Here is a 15,914-nt window from a genome sequence, read left to right as displayed (position 1 = left end):
TGGGTTTTTACATCCATTTCCAAGACTTTATTCAAATTCACAATTACCGTGACCTCTGTTACAAAATAGTAGCCTTATGCATTAGTAATACTGAAGATAATTAAACTGAAGAATTATGTTGATGGCATTTGCAAAGCAGAAAGAAGCATGTACTGTATGTTTCCAGGTCAGGGGATCAGTGTTACTACAGCATGCATGCATGCATTTGCAAATCTTATCTCTAACATTGTCATATTTTTGATCGGTCCCTCTGTCATTCTCCAGTGTCATGTGAATTAAAAGTACACCTTGGCTGTCAAGTTGTTAGCGATCTGCAACTGCACCTTCCATCTTGAGTTCTGTGGTGTGCCCATTGATAAGGCCCAGCAGTCCTTAATGTCCAGGTGTCTTTTATTACCATATGGGTTTGCTGCTGCTTTTGACTACAAAAAAAACAGTAAAAGATTATACAGGCAGATAAGTACACAGATTAGTGATGCGATACAAATGATTCTCTTTGCATTGCTTTGTATGATCAGCAAATTATTTATTTTTTAATCATGGGAATATCAATCCATCAAAACCTTAACATCAAGTGCTATTGGTTGGCATATTTAAAAGAACACTGTCTCCTAAACCTAAAATCCACAAACAGTCGATAGCGGTCATACTTTGGATTTTATTAAAGAAATGATTGACTTAGGCTACAAATTATATATGCAGCATGTACAGTGATAATGATGTACTGGGTTCTCCCCAGGCCTTTTCAGCCAGGCGCGCCGCCCAGCAAAGTGGCTGTCACCACCCAGCTGAAAAAAATCAGATCCGTCCGTCTTGCAGATGCTGCTGTGCCTTTAACAATAAGGATTGATTGTGCTTCTAGCAGACTAGATCACTTGCATGTTTTTGGGTGGAAAAAAAAAATCTTGGAACCACATGACAGCTGTGTTACGTCTTGACACAACATTTAACCAATCAGAGTTGAAGGGGCGGGTTTTCTGTGTTAACGTTAAAATGACTGCTTAAAAAATAACCAATTTTTATTTTCAAAACAAAAATAGTGACGATGAATGCAGGGTTTTCAAAATAAGCCGATCGGCGCAAATCCACCGCCTAATACTTTATTAAAAAAATATTAAGATTATTTTTGGGTATTAAAATATTTTGTCGTATTATTGTACTGTAAGGTTATATATAGTACATAAAAGCTATACATATGCATAAAAAAAGCGTATTCCTTTTTTTGCGATATGATAAAAAAATATGTACCCAGGAGCTTGTGAGAGATATTGGGGATTCATGTATAGAGACTGCATGCCTTTAAGAAGAAAGGTGTGATGGGATATCAGCTGAACACTTGTCAGCTGACATACAAATGCTTAAGTGCAGAGGTGCTGGATTATTACACTCCGCTTTCATGCAACCAGTTATGATGGTGACCAAACGTGTGCGAGTACTGTTGTGTTGCATTCAAAAAAATGTAGAACAACAAAAAACAAAAATGGTGCATTAACAAAATGCCCTGAAAACCATTTACATGAAGCAATAAGCTCAATAATTAAGCTTAAAAAGAAGTGAAAATGTTTATTTTTTGTGAACTCCAATAAACCTACGTTATCTTTCCCCAGTCAAATCATAGAGTGCCTAAATAAGCACGGTAATTTACCATAATAAACAGTAATGAAAAAGAATGCAGAACATAAAAAAGTGCAACCAGATATAGTCAACGAAAGACAACATATTATTCAAATTCTTTGTCTTATTATATACTTAAGATAAGGCAAGTTTTATTTTTCCGTTAAGTGCTCCCGGCTATAATGTTCTGCCGCTCGGCTGTACAGAACTCCTGGGGAGAACCCTGATGTATTGCATCAGTAGTCTGATGTTTAGTTTTCAAAACAATTTTCTTTTACATGCTGTGTGTTTTTTGTGAGAACAACAGTTTATAGATCGTCTTTAACAAACCATAGGAAGGAAATCTGCCACTGTTCCTTAATTCCACAGAGGAATATGTCTGCACAGCAGGGACTGAAGGCACAGCGTGTCTGAGTTATGCTTCCCTGTATTATTTTCCCCCATACTGTACTGAAAGCTGTTGACATCTCTGACCTCCGGTTCAAACGTGGGGTTAGCACAGAGAGGGGTGATTGACAGTGTGTTTCTTCTAGAGTGGATTAAGGAGTGTCGAATGGCTTTGCAATTTCAAAATATACTAAACTGCGCTATGCCTTTCCTGAGGGGAAAATCAGAAGGGTTTACTTAATGTTCACAGGTGGAAATATGGATTTTTGAGTCTCATGGTGCAGTGCAATATGAAATCAGGCACAGGAGCTGTCACTTACTGTAGTGAGTACAAATCATAAAGAAATCCTTTCAGTGTTTACACAATTTTATAGATACCTTTTCTGCCGTTGTCTTGTTGGCCCATCACCTTAGGAAAGAATTATGTTTTATCATTAAAATATCGTTAAATTGGCATCATAAAGCCGGCAGTGTGTCATCTCCAATCTGGCAATTCCCAGCGAATAATCTCCAGTGAAAAGCTGTACCTGTTCTGGAACTTCAACAAATTCATATCCATCCAAAAACTACTTTTTGATGGAAGGCTGCATGGGGAAATGACACACAGAAATGGACAGCTGCTGCCTGTTCCTGGTTCATCAGTTGCTGTTAAGAAAATAGTGAGCCGAGCTGAAGCTGAATTTGACGTACATTGTTTGTTGGTCATGTGCTTTGTATTCTGGATGCCAGTAAATTAAGCCTTTACAATGCAATGGTGCCAGTCTCACTTAAAAAGAAATTGGGGAAGTAGAATTAATGGAGGGTTAGTTTTACACTCCAACTTGTATTTTATTAATGTTTTCAAATTTGATTCTGACAACTTTATAGTTAAATAGTTTATTTTATATATATATATATATATATATATATATATATATATATATATAAATAAAATACAAATTGCATTCTGTGTAATAATCAGGTGATGCTCCATGCTCTTATTATGCGATTACATTATGTCTGATTACTGCTACATTAACATATTTTTTTTCAGCAATAAATCATGATGTGCTGTACTTATTTTACCCCTTATTCTTGCTCTGAATAATTCAGAAGGAAGTGTCAGAGATGCACAAAGTGCATACAAGGTCTGGGGATGAGCCACAATTTACTGTTCCATCCGTCTTTTTTTGGTGTGAATACATAAAGAACGACTTTGCAAAGATCACAATGTTGTTGGAGTTCCAATAATTGCAGACATGTACTGTAGGTATCATGTTAGGGAGTGGGGTTGTATATGTCCCAATGTGAATCAACATTAAAACTTCTTTACATAGTTGAACCAGTTTATTGATCGTATTGCTTTTAATTTCAAGATTTCATACCACTATATCTTAGCTGTTAGTTGTTCATTTCTATTCAGAGTGGCCTCTCTCTTCACTCGTCAGTCTACATTTGCTTGCATTTACATTTACTTCATACAGTAGCATACAGTTAAAACTGTTAATTATGTAATTAAACTCCAAGCTAAAGACATTGCTCTTTGTAAATTGATTAATGTACTAGATGTACTATAATATATGTTCTGTCAAGTACTATTTCAGTCAAGAAACAAATATTGGAAAAAGGGGCTGTTTTTAATTGGCTATATATGTTTGTTTTAATTAGTCAATACATCCTGGGTATAGTTGCAAAAATATGTGCATCATTTTGGTTCAATTAAATAATTCAAAATAACGAAATGCAAATTAGTTTCCCTATTGCATGTTTACATTACAATGTTATTAACTATAAACAGCAATGTTGTTGAACCCCATGCTCACTTCTCTGCAGCCATATCTGTTGAATGGTAATATTGGCATCAAAGCTTGAATTAGAACAGGCTGCTTGTGCATCCACAGGGCGACTATGATCCAACCAAAACAAAGGTAATGCATTTCAAAATGAATCCAGCCAGTCTGGCGAAGCAGCAGCAAGTGGAGGATGTACAGCAGCTGAGAGAGCAGTGCAAGCAGCTTCAGGAGCGTGTCCAGGTCCTCCAGGCAGGGGGCGCTGTTCCTGCAGAGAAAGGAGGCGTGAACCTGCCATCGTCTCAGGAGGTCATGGGTAAGTGTTGAAGTTTTACCCTCATAGTTGCATTGATGCGTATTCATCTTTTTAAAGGCACTTTGTTTAATCTTTTCTATCTTTGTGGAGAACATTTACAAACATTTAAAGAGACGAGTCAAGTGGCACGTGGCCTGGGTGTGAGCCTGGTTTGGTACACAAGTAAGCTTGGTTGTCTCGGGTGTCAAAAGAGACCTCTTAATTCAGGCACTGGCTATCTTTGCAGGGAATCTTAGACAGAGACATATAGTAAATACATCTTCAGCAGTAGACAAGTTGGAGGAAGAAAGACCAAAACCCTGCAATTCACAATCTGATCTCAAGGAAAGTGAGAAAACTACGAGAGATAAACATTGACAGGATTTAAGACTCACTACAGAGTAATAGACAGTTGGGGTAACTCACTACTTAACGTGTTTCTGTAATAAAATTACATTTGTCAATAACAAGGTAATGTAGTGCATTTGATTTTTTATGCGAGTAATAATATTAGTTTACTTTCTACCAAAAAAAAAAAAAAAGAATTTGATGATACACTTCAAAAACACAGGAAACGCGTCTACCACCATTTTGAAGTTTAATAGGACACGACCCAGAGGAGACTTACTTGACTGTACGTACCGCTTTTGTTTGTTTGTTTGTTTGCTTAGCCAGTAGTGGCCACATGTATTGCATCACCCCATTATCTTTACTTTTACTGCTTTATCACCATAGTTTTGTTTTTCTATAGACTATTTTGTTGTTCATTTGCTATTCATGGTTTTATGGAATTCTAATGTTTGTATGATTTTCTCTTAATGCAAAATGATTGAAAGTCAGGAAATACAGTACATTGTTTATATGCCAAAAATGAAATGTATTTATACTACAAAATTGTAAAATATTGAATAAGAATTACCAGATGTATACTGTAGTAAAAAATAAACAAGTAACTGTTTCTCAAGACAAGAGAAAGAAGTGTAACGAGTAATATAGAGATTTATTTATTTATTTATTTATTTATTTATTTATTTATTTTAAGTAATAAGTAAGGACATTTATTCTGAAGGAATCAGAATAAGATGCTTTTTTTCAGTAACATGCCCAACTCAGTCAACAGAGAGGCATGGACTCCTATTCTCCTACAAAATGAATTAGAAGTTAGACTGAATTAACAAAATATTAAGTACGTAATAAGATAGTGAGATGCTTGATTACTGGATTTACTTCACCAAGCAAGGCTCCCATTTAGAGACACAATGAAGAGGACAAGCCTCTAATCAAGGTAGTTATGTGGAATTACTTTCTGATTGCCGACAATGACACTTTGTAAAGAATCACTTTCAAGAACCACCATATTCTCTGTATACTTAAAATCAAAATGACTTAAAAAAATCGGGCATTTTTGGCTGCACAGTGGTAGATAAAACAACTCGTATTGGAAACAAATGTTTTCTTGTATGTTGCAATACATGACTTGAGAGGACTGAAGGCCAAACCAGTGCATGCAAATAGGTCCTCGTAGACGTGTGTGTGTGTGTGTGTGTGTGTGTGTGTTTGTCAAATCAAAAATGTTTGCATTATATAACCAAATGCAATTCGAAAGTTTGATAGACATGTATGATAACATTTGGATTCAAGTCGGTTCACCCTGTAGAGTGTGACAGACTGACAGGCAGACAGACTCAATCTTTCACAAAGTATTGAGAGTTAGAACATAAGAACATAAGAAAGTTTACAAGCGAGAGGAGGCCATTCAGCCCATTTTGCTCGTTTGGTTTTTAGTAGCTTATTGTTAGTAGCTTATTGATCCCAGAATGCTGATGGCATTTAATAAAAGTTTTTGCTGCCATTCATGAACATTCCCAAATATTACTTTCATGCATGTGGCAGAGTTTCATACCACAATAATGTCATCAACATTTATTTATTCATTTTGTGTTTTTATGTTTGTTACATATTTGATAAGTGACGGTTATGTCTGATGTCATAGAGCTTAATATATATATTAAATGCAACTAAAAGGTAAAAATGCATCCACTGATCAGCAGCTACACTTTCATTAGCAATTAGTTTACATGTTCATTGTTTTTTTTTTAATTATACAAATCATCTTTTCTTTTAATAACTTATTACTCACCCACCACAATAACTGAAATACTTCAAACAATTATTCTTGACAAATTGACTGTGGCATTTGCATCCCCATGGTTTCCTTAACAACTGTATGCAATATTACCTTCCTATGCCCTACCGTGAGATATGGTTCGTTGATGTAGTAAACCTACTTCCTAATCACTATATCTATCTATATATATAGTAAGTGCAATCTCAGTTTTCATTCCCCTATTTGACCAGAGAATTAATAAAAGCAGCAAGACAGCAAACTAAATATTTAATTGGAGTTCAGTATGTTGCAGTTATACTTTTTTACAGGGGCAATTTATCATCGGCTGATTCAACTATATTTCCGGTGGCAGGATGGTGTCTCAACCCCAAGTGGGCCATGAATAAACAAACAAATGCTTTTACTTTTTTACTTGTAATTGGTAGTCATTTTTATGCATTTGAGGATGTCAGAAAGGAACAGATGTGGATATACTATTCCGTCCTATGCTTGTATTAATACCAGTATTTTCTGGATGACTTGTTGGGGTATGGTATGAAGCAACCTCATAGCTATGTCACTCACACACACACACAGACCCACACACTCATCCGCAGACCTTTTGACATACTGTGAGCTGTGACATGAGAAATGTATTGTCTGTTTTTATTGCTTGTTTTACTAGTGCCGATGTTAAGACATTAACAGCTAATTAGTCTCATGACTAATTATCTTGTCATTTCACTGTCAGTTTCGGAATAACATGTGTGGTCATCTGATTAACCTGTTCCGAACCATCTAAGTTGTTATCTGTCAGCTACTGTAGTTCAGGTTTTTGATGCTTGCACAGCTTTTTTTTTAAATGTATGCATGTTTTTGCATAAAAAGGGATTAGGCTGGATTTTTAGATTATACATTATGCAACCTTTGACATAACTCAACTAATTATTGAAAAATACATTTTTGTCAGACAAAGACATGTCGGTGTCATGTCATCATGAACGAGCTGACAGATCCAGAATCTACTGCTGCCAGTGATGCATCATTATCTAACAAGTTGAAAGCATGCTGCTAGTGTGCTGATGAGGAAAATTCAAGAGAACGCTTTCTCCAACCGACTGCTAGTCCTACCTGATGCACAACCCACTTTCACATATTGAATGTCAAATTAAAATGATTCGCCAACACTCACGCTATCTAAAAAGAGCTTGTCAGTCAAACCGTCGGCAATAACATAAAAAAAAAACTCCAGTTATTTTATGTTTTCAGAAAAAAGTACAATTTTAATATTTCATAAATGTTTGTCTTATTGATGAAGGCGGTGCAGTTTGTTGAACTAGGGGTTGTTCTTCAGTCTGTGAACACACTGGGTCTGGGTCTTAAAAGGTTGCTGCTGACTTTAGTTGAAAGAATTCGCGTGCTGCTTTCTTCAATTGTTTGAATTTGAAAGTGTGAGGAGCCATAATTAATTCATGCCGCTCAAGGTTAGCGAGTGCCCTTGGCAGCAGGTTTCAGACTACTACTAGCCCCTGGAGAACCAGGGCAAGCCCATCATGTCTCTGCTTGAGCTCACTGGCCAGTAGGGGCCACTGTGCTGGGATGAGGTGACTTGGTTTTATACAATTGTGCCTCCCTAACCGACAGGTGCAGCAGAATCAATATAATGGAATAGATATAAAATAACAGTGTTTTAAAACAAATTTGTACTGCAATAGTTCAATGTGTTTGATTTGAGTGTAGGTTGCATTATCCTAAGCATGTTGGTGTCCAGAAGTGAGCTGTTTCCTGAAGCGCTGGCTTCAGGAAACAGCGAAGGAAAGAAGTGTTTTGGCAAATGTCTGCATACGTATTAGCTGAAAGATTTTCTTCAGTGTATCATGAATTTTTTCAGGGAAGCCTCAAATTGCTGGCCTGGTTTCTGCGCAGTTTAGAAACTCAATTCTCTCTCCACTGTTTTGACATAAGTGACGTAGCACGCACATACCATGCATATTCCTCACATTGTCTAAAACATTGTACGACTTTAAAGGGTGGGCAAATCGCCTTCTCACGCTAAAAAGCTATCCAATTACCAAAAACATTTTTGCATGGAGACATCTTCAAAATCCATACGAGGCGTCAGCAGTGAAAATCCTGTTTGTGATGTAACCTCATGTAACTTTCTACTATAATTAAAGGCAGTACCAAGCAATCTTTTATTATCTGATACCTGACCAAATAGGAAAAAGAATAAGCATACAGTACGAGGGATTTCAAATTATTACTGTTTGACTAATAAAATGATAGGATGATTAGTTTAAATAAATGTAGCCCTTTGCAATAAATAAATAAATAAATAAATAAGCCTTTTGCAAAGCCCAGCTATTTTATTCATCCTTTACACTTTTGTTATCTTCGTGTTTTGATGATCGGATAGCCGATTTTGCTTTAAACTTAGATATTTCTGTCCCTTAACAATAAGATGCAATACACTGTACCCTAGCCTTAAGTAGCATCTATCATGGGTACCTACCAAGGACAAAAAAGTCATGTTTGTACCCCAAAATGTATTCCATTAGTATAGCTGGAAATTCATATATACAAAATATGCCTTGCTCTTTCCCTGCAGAACTCGGATTTAGGTATTATTGTTAGTATTATTAGTATTATTATTAGTATTAGTAGTGTTTAATGGGAAATATGGGCGAGTAGGGTAACCTATTGTGGATTTACTACCAGCATTTAAAGAATGTACTGTACTAAACATTTTGGCTGGATCATTTTTATAACATTAACCTAAGTGCTGGTATTTTAACTCTGTTCATAGACTATAAAGATCACAATTGCAGTTCTGTAGGAAAACGTGTATATATTATATATGTATGTGTATAATAGGTTTATAATAAATGTGCAGTCAAAAAATGTCGAGGAAGAAACACTTAAATATACCCTCCCATATTTTAATGTCAATTAAGTTATTTCCATTTGGAAGGATAATTTGTCTGGCTAAAAGAAAACTACATGGTACCCACACAAACCAAAAGGTACTACCAAAATATTGTGAGGAAAAGGTGAGACTTATTTTTCTTTTTCCATGGAAACCCAGCCATTGTTAGGTCCCTCATATATCACAGTTCTGCCATATGTGTGTTAGCTTTACAGATGTAGCTCAAATCATTGATTCAAGAATTCATGACCTAGTATTTGCTAAGGCTTTCAGAAGGACCGTCAGTCCTCTGAATGTATACAAAAATATGTTATGAATAAATTTGAACCCTGGGTGTGCTTTAAACAAACAAAGGGTTCATTATCCTGTTGTGAAAATTGTAAGAATTAATTCATCACAAAATCAACAAAATGATGTAATGCCATGTATAATTTACAGAAATACCAAAGAACAGATACTCTCCAGTTCTCTGTCAAGTATGAAATGTAACCATTACCGAATGGATACTTACCTCGAGGGCGCAAAAGGACTGCGCTCACAGATCTTGGAGTCATTTTTTCCTTTCAAGACTGACCTGATCGGAGAGTCTTGTTCAGTGAAGTACATTGTTGCTTCTGTCTGTATCTATTTTGCATTTATTGAGTTTGTTGCACAAGTGATGTGTTATATTTAAACTAATTTTTACTAATTATGCATATTTTTCGTCCCGTTGCGGCCTTGTGCCCCGCGTGAAGCCAGCGGCTCGAGTCACTCCTTCCCAGGGTGCTCTCCCCCAGGCTGCATAGCTCCGGCTGGAGCTTATTTTATTAATTGTTTTTGCTTTTTAGCACCATACGAGACAGTTTATTATGTAATTGTTTGTAGGAACAATTGCCTGGAATGAACTATTTTTGATATAAGTAAATATCTGAACTAATCTTTTGGATTAATTCTTGAGCACACAGTATGCAGGGCAGCATGTGAACTATTGACTGGAGCAACTTCCGAGCACACAACACAAAGGAGGGTGTAGTGAGCCGGTGGACTTTAACTGAACCCGACACAAAGGGTCTCTATAGGATCATAAATAGATCAGAAGATCAGATCAAAATTTATGGAGGAAACAAAAGCTGGAGACAGCAGAAGGAAGTCATAATTAGATCATTTATTCTTCCCATGCAGGGTGAGGCAATCCATTGTCCAAAACAATGGAAGACCGTTGTAGGGGTAATGTATAGGTCTTTATGTGAAGCTTGCAGCCAGAACTTTGAATTTGTTTCCAATGAAGAGAAGATAGCATTAAGCTTTATACCTCTTGACTGCAAGAAGATTCTGTACTCTGCAATAAACGAACGTCAAAGAAAGCTCCGTGATAGGAAAAAGACGTCTGCGAGTCAGTTTATCTATGCGTCGAAAAGAACCATTTCCGGCTGGGATACAAGCTTCTGTTACCAGCCGTAACCACAGCATAACGAGACTGTGTCTGCCTTTTGAGGTGAAGCATTCATAGAAGAAAACACACAGGACGTGTGTGAAACCCCTACTTGGGTTTTGAAGATAAAGGTAAACACGGGACATGTGTAAAAACCCTACTTGGTTTTTACACATGTAAAAACCAAGTAATGAAGCGAAAATGTAACAAAAACGGAAGATTTGTTCTGCAGACTTTTGGGGTCTTCAAGTAACCGTTGAGTATAATTCCATTACCTTTCCCTTGTGGAACTGGAGTAATTCATGGTAATGACAACACATAAAAATTGATGAAATAGTTCTGTTTACATTGTGCTTTTAACGCGCGTATGAAAAGCCTCAGAGTATGAACCTTGCTAAAAAGTAACTAAGCTGCTTAACTCATATTGTCATATGAAGTGCCTATTTGAAAGTATACTAGTGTAATTGTTGGTAAACAATTGTAGTCCAGCCTTAGCTGTGATATGTTATTAGAAGAGTTGTAATTGAGAAAAGTTTGTTTTGCATTTTAATAATAAATGCTTGTGTTTAACTAGAGTTATTTATGAACAATAGACGCAGGGCCACTGTCTGTGTAGTTGAGCTGAGGGAACTGTCTGCAGAGTGACATCATCACCTGCTAGCAGATTCACGCAGCCTGCACTGAGATTGAGACAGAGGAGTTAATGTACTGTGTTAGAATGAAATGTTGAACCTATATTGAATGTTAGGAAAGCAATAGGATTCTACTTGTACTGTAGTTTAAGTGCATTATTAAGAAACAACATATATAGAAGCATATACATTCAAGGAATAAGTGTTTTACTTGTATGTGAATTGTTACCTCATGGTGATTTTCTAAGTTTTTCCTTTCTGTACCATTAGTATTATTATCTAATAAACTGCTAAGATTTTTTAACCTACGTTGTTATTTGAGGATGTTTTGTGTGTATTATTGTAATTCCTTGATCTTGCACACATCATTAAATAAAATAATATTGATGAGGTCTTAATTAACGGGAATGAATATTCACATTATTTAACAGATAACTAATAGATTGTCTGTCTGTGTTTAGTCGATCTAACATGGCAATGGTCATATAGTATTCATTCAAGTTGATTAACACACATTAATTTGAACTATTGTAATTATTCAAATTAATATTTTTTTATTAAACAAACTAACATTAGCCCCGCATGTTTAATTACTGTTTTTGTTGCGAGAGTATTTTCTTTTTCTGTGTATTTTACAGATTCTACGAGCGGCTTGTCTAACGTGGTGCTCGGCACACGTGCAGCAAGTGCAACTGCTGGGCTCAGCAGTACTGCCCAGGACTGAGCTTCGGTGGTTGTTGCTTTAAGCATCCTCAACCCCAGTATCTTGATGCCGTTTTGTTGACATCATCACCATTGCGAAGGCTGTTAGTCCATTCTAACAAGCAGGCTTCACTCCGTCTTGTGTGTGGTACTGACAGAGTGGTTTTGCCAGTGGCTTTTATAAGTGGGCATCCCTGTATGTTGCCACCCATGGTAACTGCGAACCGGTGGACCTGTACCAAACCGGTACCGAGGTCAACCACCCGCTCTGCTCTCGACCTGGTACTGAACCGACCCGAGTCAGAGGTTACCGCACCGGTACCAGTACTGACTCGGTGCTAAATCTACAGAACCGGTACCGACCCAGTGCCATTCTTGTTCTGACCCAGTGCTAAAGTCAGTGATCTGGTTCCGAGCCGGTACCGACCTGGTGCTACAGTCCTTAACCAGTACCAACTTGTACCAGCTTATACTTCCAATCAAGAGGGCCACTGCAATCTTGCTAGTACCCTGACCTACAGCTGGGGAAACAAGGCAATTGATTTTCGACAATGAGCCCACCGCTTCTCCCATATCCACCCCAGTTCACCCAGATTTTCTCTTTGAGATCCAGTCTTCCTGGGACCATCCGTCAGCGGCTCCTGCTGTTTCCCAGTCGATGGACACCCTATATAGGGTGCATGATGCGAAGATGCTGGGCCTGGCCCATTTTCCGTCGGTTGAGGCTTCTATTGCTGCCTTGGTCCAGGCACCTAATTTAGCGCTCCTATTCAAGTCGGATTCAGTGGCCAAGAGTTGCGTCGCACAGTGAAGAACTTATCTGAAGCAGCAGAAAGGAGCAGCAACTGGCTGTGGTTGAGACGGAAAGATTCTGGCTGGGGACAGGTAAGTAAGCTGGGCTGAGTTGAGTGGGGGACGGAGGGGGGTGATGCTGGGACGCCAGAATCACCGTCGAGCCCTCTTGAGGTGTCGTGGGCTAGTCGACGAAACACTGAGGATGGAAGGTGCCCACTTGAAAACCCCAGAGATGTACCCTACTTAGCTCAATCCAGACGGTTGTCATGCTGATGCGCTGGGGAGGCCGCACTTTGGTTGATCCCCGGAGCCAGCATCGCAGCCGTTGTGTGTGCTGATGCGCCAGGGAGGCAAAATAAGCTGATCCCTGGAGCCAGCATTACACTTCAGCCATTAACACCAGACAGAAGGATATCTACATCATCATATGGAAGGAAACGTAAATGGATGGAGACACATATGGATCACATTAGTTTACTGTAAAGCTACGTCTTAGTTGGTGCTTATCTTGGCGAGAGCCGAGTTCAAATCAGCATGAAGTTTTAACATCTACTCTCGTGTAATGGAAATCATGAAGATCTGGATACGTCCAGTGACTGCTGTGAATAGTGCAGCTGGCAACAAGGGAAAGACCTTGTGACAGCCTGGAGAGACAGCTGACAGGAGGAAAGAGACCCCATTGGGGCTGGTAAGGGTTAGCTACCCTTGTCGGCAGTATCCAGCTCTGTGTTTACAGGATGCTGGAGACACCCGCCCAAGGCTTCTAAGAAATTAAAGAGAAAAATACCCCTAGAGTCTGCGAGAGCGGGGGCGGAAGATGACTCAACGTTGGACAACACGGTTAACGACTTAGGAACGGAAACGGATATGAGTATGGAGAGTACTTCACAAAAGACTAGTTCAAGATCTGCAGTTAACAAAGACATGGAACTCCAGGTTTGTGTCTGCGGCTGGAGCAAGGCGACAACGGTCAGGGGTTTGAAGATTCATCAAGGGAGAATGAAATGCTTGAGGGAGAAGGGACAAGGGCCTCGCATTGATCAGTACTTCTTACGAAGTCAGTCAAGTCAGTCGAATGAAATCCAGCGACAGGAAGCAAACCACAGTTCGCAGGATATCAGCACCCCTGTCATAGATGTGAGGAGGACTTGCATGGACACAGTTAGTGATGAACCTAATGATCCTTGTGAACCCGGTCAGACAAACCAGCATAAGAGAGAAAAGAACCTCAACGGGCACAAGCCTGGAGTTAAATGGCCAAGAGCTTGTGAGAAAACTGCATGGGACACAGTAAACACAGATCTCTGCGTTGCATTGGAAAGATTAAGTGGAACAGTTGAAAAGAAGCTGGATAAATTTGGGGACATCATCTACGCATATGGAAGTGAGAGGTTTGGAGTTGAAAAAAGGAAGGAAAAAGTACAAACTATTCCTGGAAAGTCTAGACGGCAGCAAGAGATTGAACGCTTAGTTAGAGAAAGGAGACAGCTGAGGAACCAATGGAGAAGAGCAGAACAAAGTCAGAAGGAGGGACTCAATCTCTTACAAAGGGTCATAAAAGATAAGCTTGCAACATTGCGCAGAGCTGAGCGCCTACGGAAACGCTACAAAAAGAAGGAGCGTGCGAGAGCTAACTTTTATAAAGACCCATTCAAATTTGTAAAGAAGTTATTCACCAGTGAGAAGAATGGCACACTAAAAGCATCTAAGGTTGAGCTGGAGAGATATTTGGAGGAAACACATACAGATTCAAAAAGGCAGGAGCCTATGTCAATTCCGTCAGACATCCCACCTATCAATCCACCAGAATACCAAATGGAGGACTGTGCACCTAAGTGGAAAGAAATAGAGCAAGCTGTGAAAAAAGCAAGGGCTTCATCATCTCCAGGGCCTAATGGAGTTCCGTACAGAGTGTACAAGAGTGCTTCAGGAGTTCTACGAATTCTGTGGAAATTGATGAAAGTGGCATGGGAAAAACAGGTTGTACCAAGAGCATGGCGCCGAGCAGGTGGAGTCTTTATACCTAAAGAAAGAGATTCTACAAGCATCAGTCAGTTTCGTCCCATTTCCCTATTAAACGTAGAAGGCAAGATTTTCTTCAGCATTATTGCTCAGAGATTGTCAGCTTACCTATTAAAGAACTGCTTCATTGACACTTCAATACAAAAAGCGGGCATTCCAGGTTTCCCAGGTTGCTTAGAACACATCAATGTGATCTGGCAACAAATTCAATCAGCTAAAAAGGAGAGGAAGGAGCTCCATGTGACATTCCTGGATTTGGCTAATGCATATGGTTCAGTGCCACATGAACTACTTTGGGCAGCATTTGATTTTTTCAGTGTACCGATGACAATAACAAATTTAGTGAAAGCCTATTTTGGAGATTTGCAATTCAGTTTTTCAACTTCAGAATTCAGCACTACATGGCAATGCCTAGAGGTTGGAATAATGGCAGGATGCACCATTTCTCCACTGGCTTTTACCATGGCAATGGAAGTAATCATTAGGGCATCAAAATGGGTAGTAGGAGGAGAGCGCTTGGCTTCTGGAATGCGACTACCACCAATTCGAGCATACATGGATGACATGACAACCATGACTACAACAGTAGCCTGCACTAATCGATTATTGGGCAAATTAACCAATAACATTGAATGGGCACGAATGCAATTCAAGCCCACTAAATCAAGGAGCATCTCTATAATTAAAGGCAAAGTAGTAGATAAAACATTCTTCATTAATGGTGAGGCAATACCAACAGTGTCTGAGAAGCCAGTGAAGAGTCTTGGGAGATGGTACGACGGGGATCTAAAGGACACAGTTCGTGTGGGAGAAGTTAGACAACAAGCAGTGGAAGGGTTGAAGAGCATAGACAGCTGCGCTCTACCAGGTAAACTAAAACTCTGGTGCTTTCAGTTTGGTCTACTGCCGAGGTTGCTGTGGCCACTGACTGTGTACGAGGTTTCTTTGACAACAGTAGAGAAGCTGGAAGCTTTAATCAGTTCATACATCAGGAAATGGTTGGGAGTTCCACGCTGCCTCAGCAGAGTGGGACTTTATGGTAAAGGAATACTGCAGCTACCAGTCTCTGCTCTAACCGAGGAGTTTAAGTGCGCCAAGGTCAGACTGGAAATGACTTTAGTAGAGTCACGTGATAAATGCGTAAGGGAGGCAGCACCTGTGTTGAAAACTGGAAGAAAGTGGGCAGCAAAGAAAGCTGTGGAAGATGCAAAGGCTGCCCTTCGAATTGGTGATATCATGGGGCAAGTTCAGCAT

At 39.0% G+C, this 15,914-nt stretch overlaps 1 protein-coding gene across 4 annotated transcripts in view; it reads left to right on the top strand.

Annotated features, from left to right (window-relative positions):
- The window catches only part of mad1l1 (mitotic arrest deficient 1 like 1), a 246,651-nt gene that overhangs the window by 110,251 nt on the left and 120,486 nt on the right, over positions 1-15,914 (top strand). For all 4 annotated transcript variants that reach the window (XM_058995955.1, XM_058995957.1, XM_058995958.1 and 1 more), the window contains exon 16: positions 3,882-4,086. In XM_058995955.1, the coding sequence (XP_058851938.1) occupies positions 3,882-4,086 (205 nt within the window). The remainder of the gene's footprint in view (positions 1-3,881; positions 4,087-15,914) is intronic.

Source organism: Acipenser ruthenus, chromosome 22 (genome assembly GCF_902713425.1).
Source record: "Acipenser ruthenus chromosome 22, fAciRut3.2 maternal haplotype, whole genome shotgun sequence".
NCBI classification, from domain to species: Eukaryota; Metazoa; Chordata; class Actinopteri; order Acipenseriformes; family Acipenseridae; genus Acipenser; species Acipenser ruthenus.
Note: the sequence above shows the minus strand (reverse complement) of the source record. Positions and strands in the feature narration are given on the sequence as shown.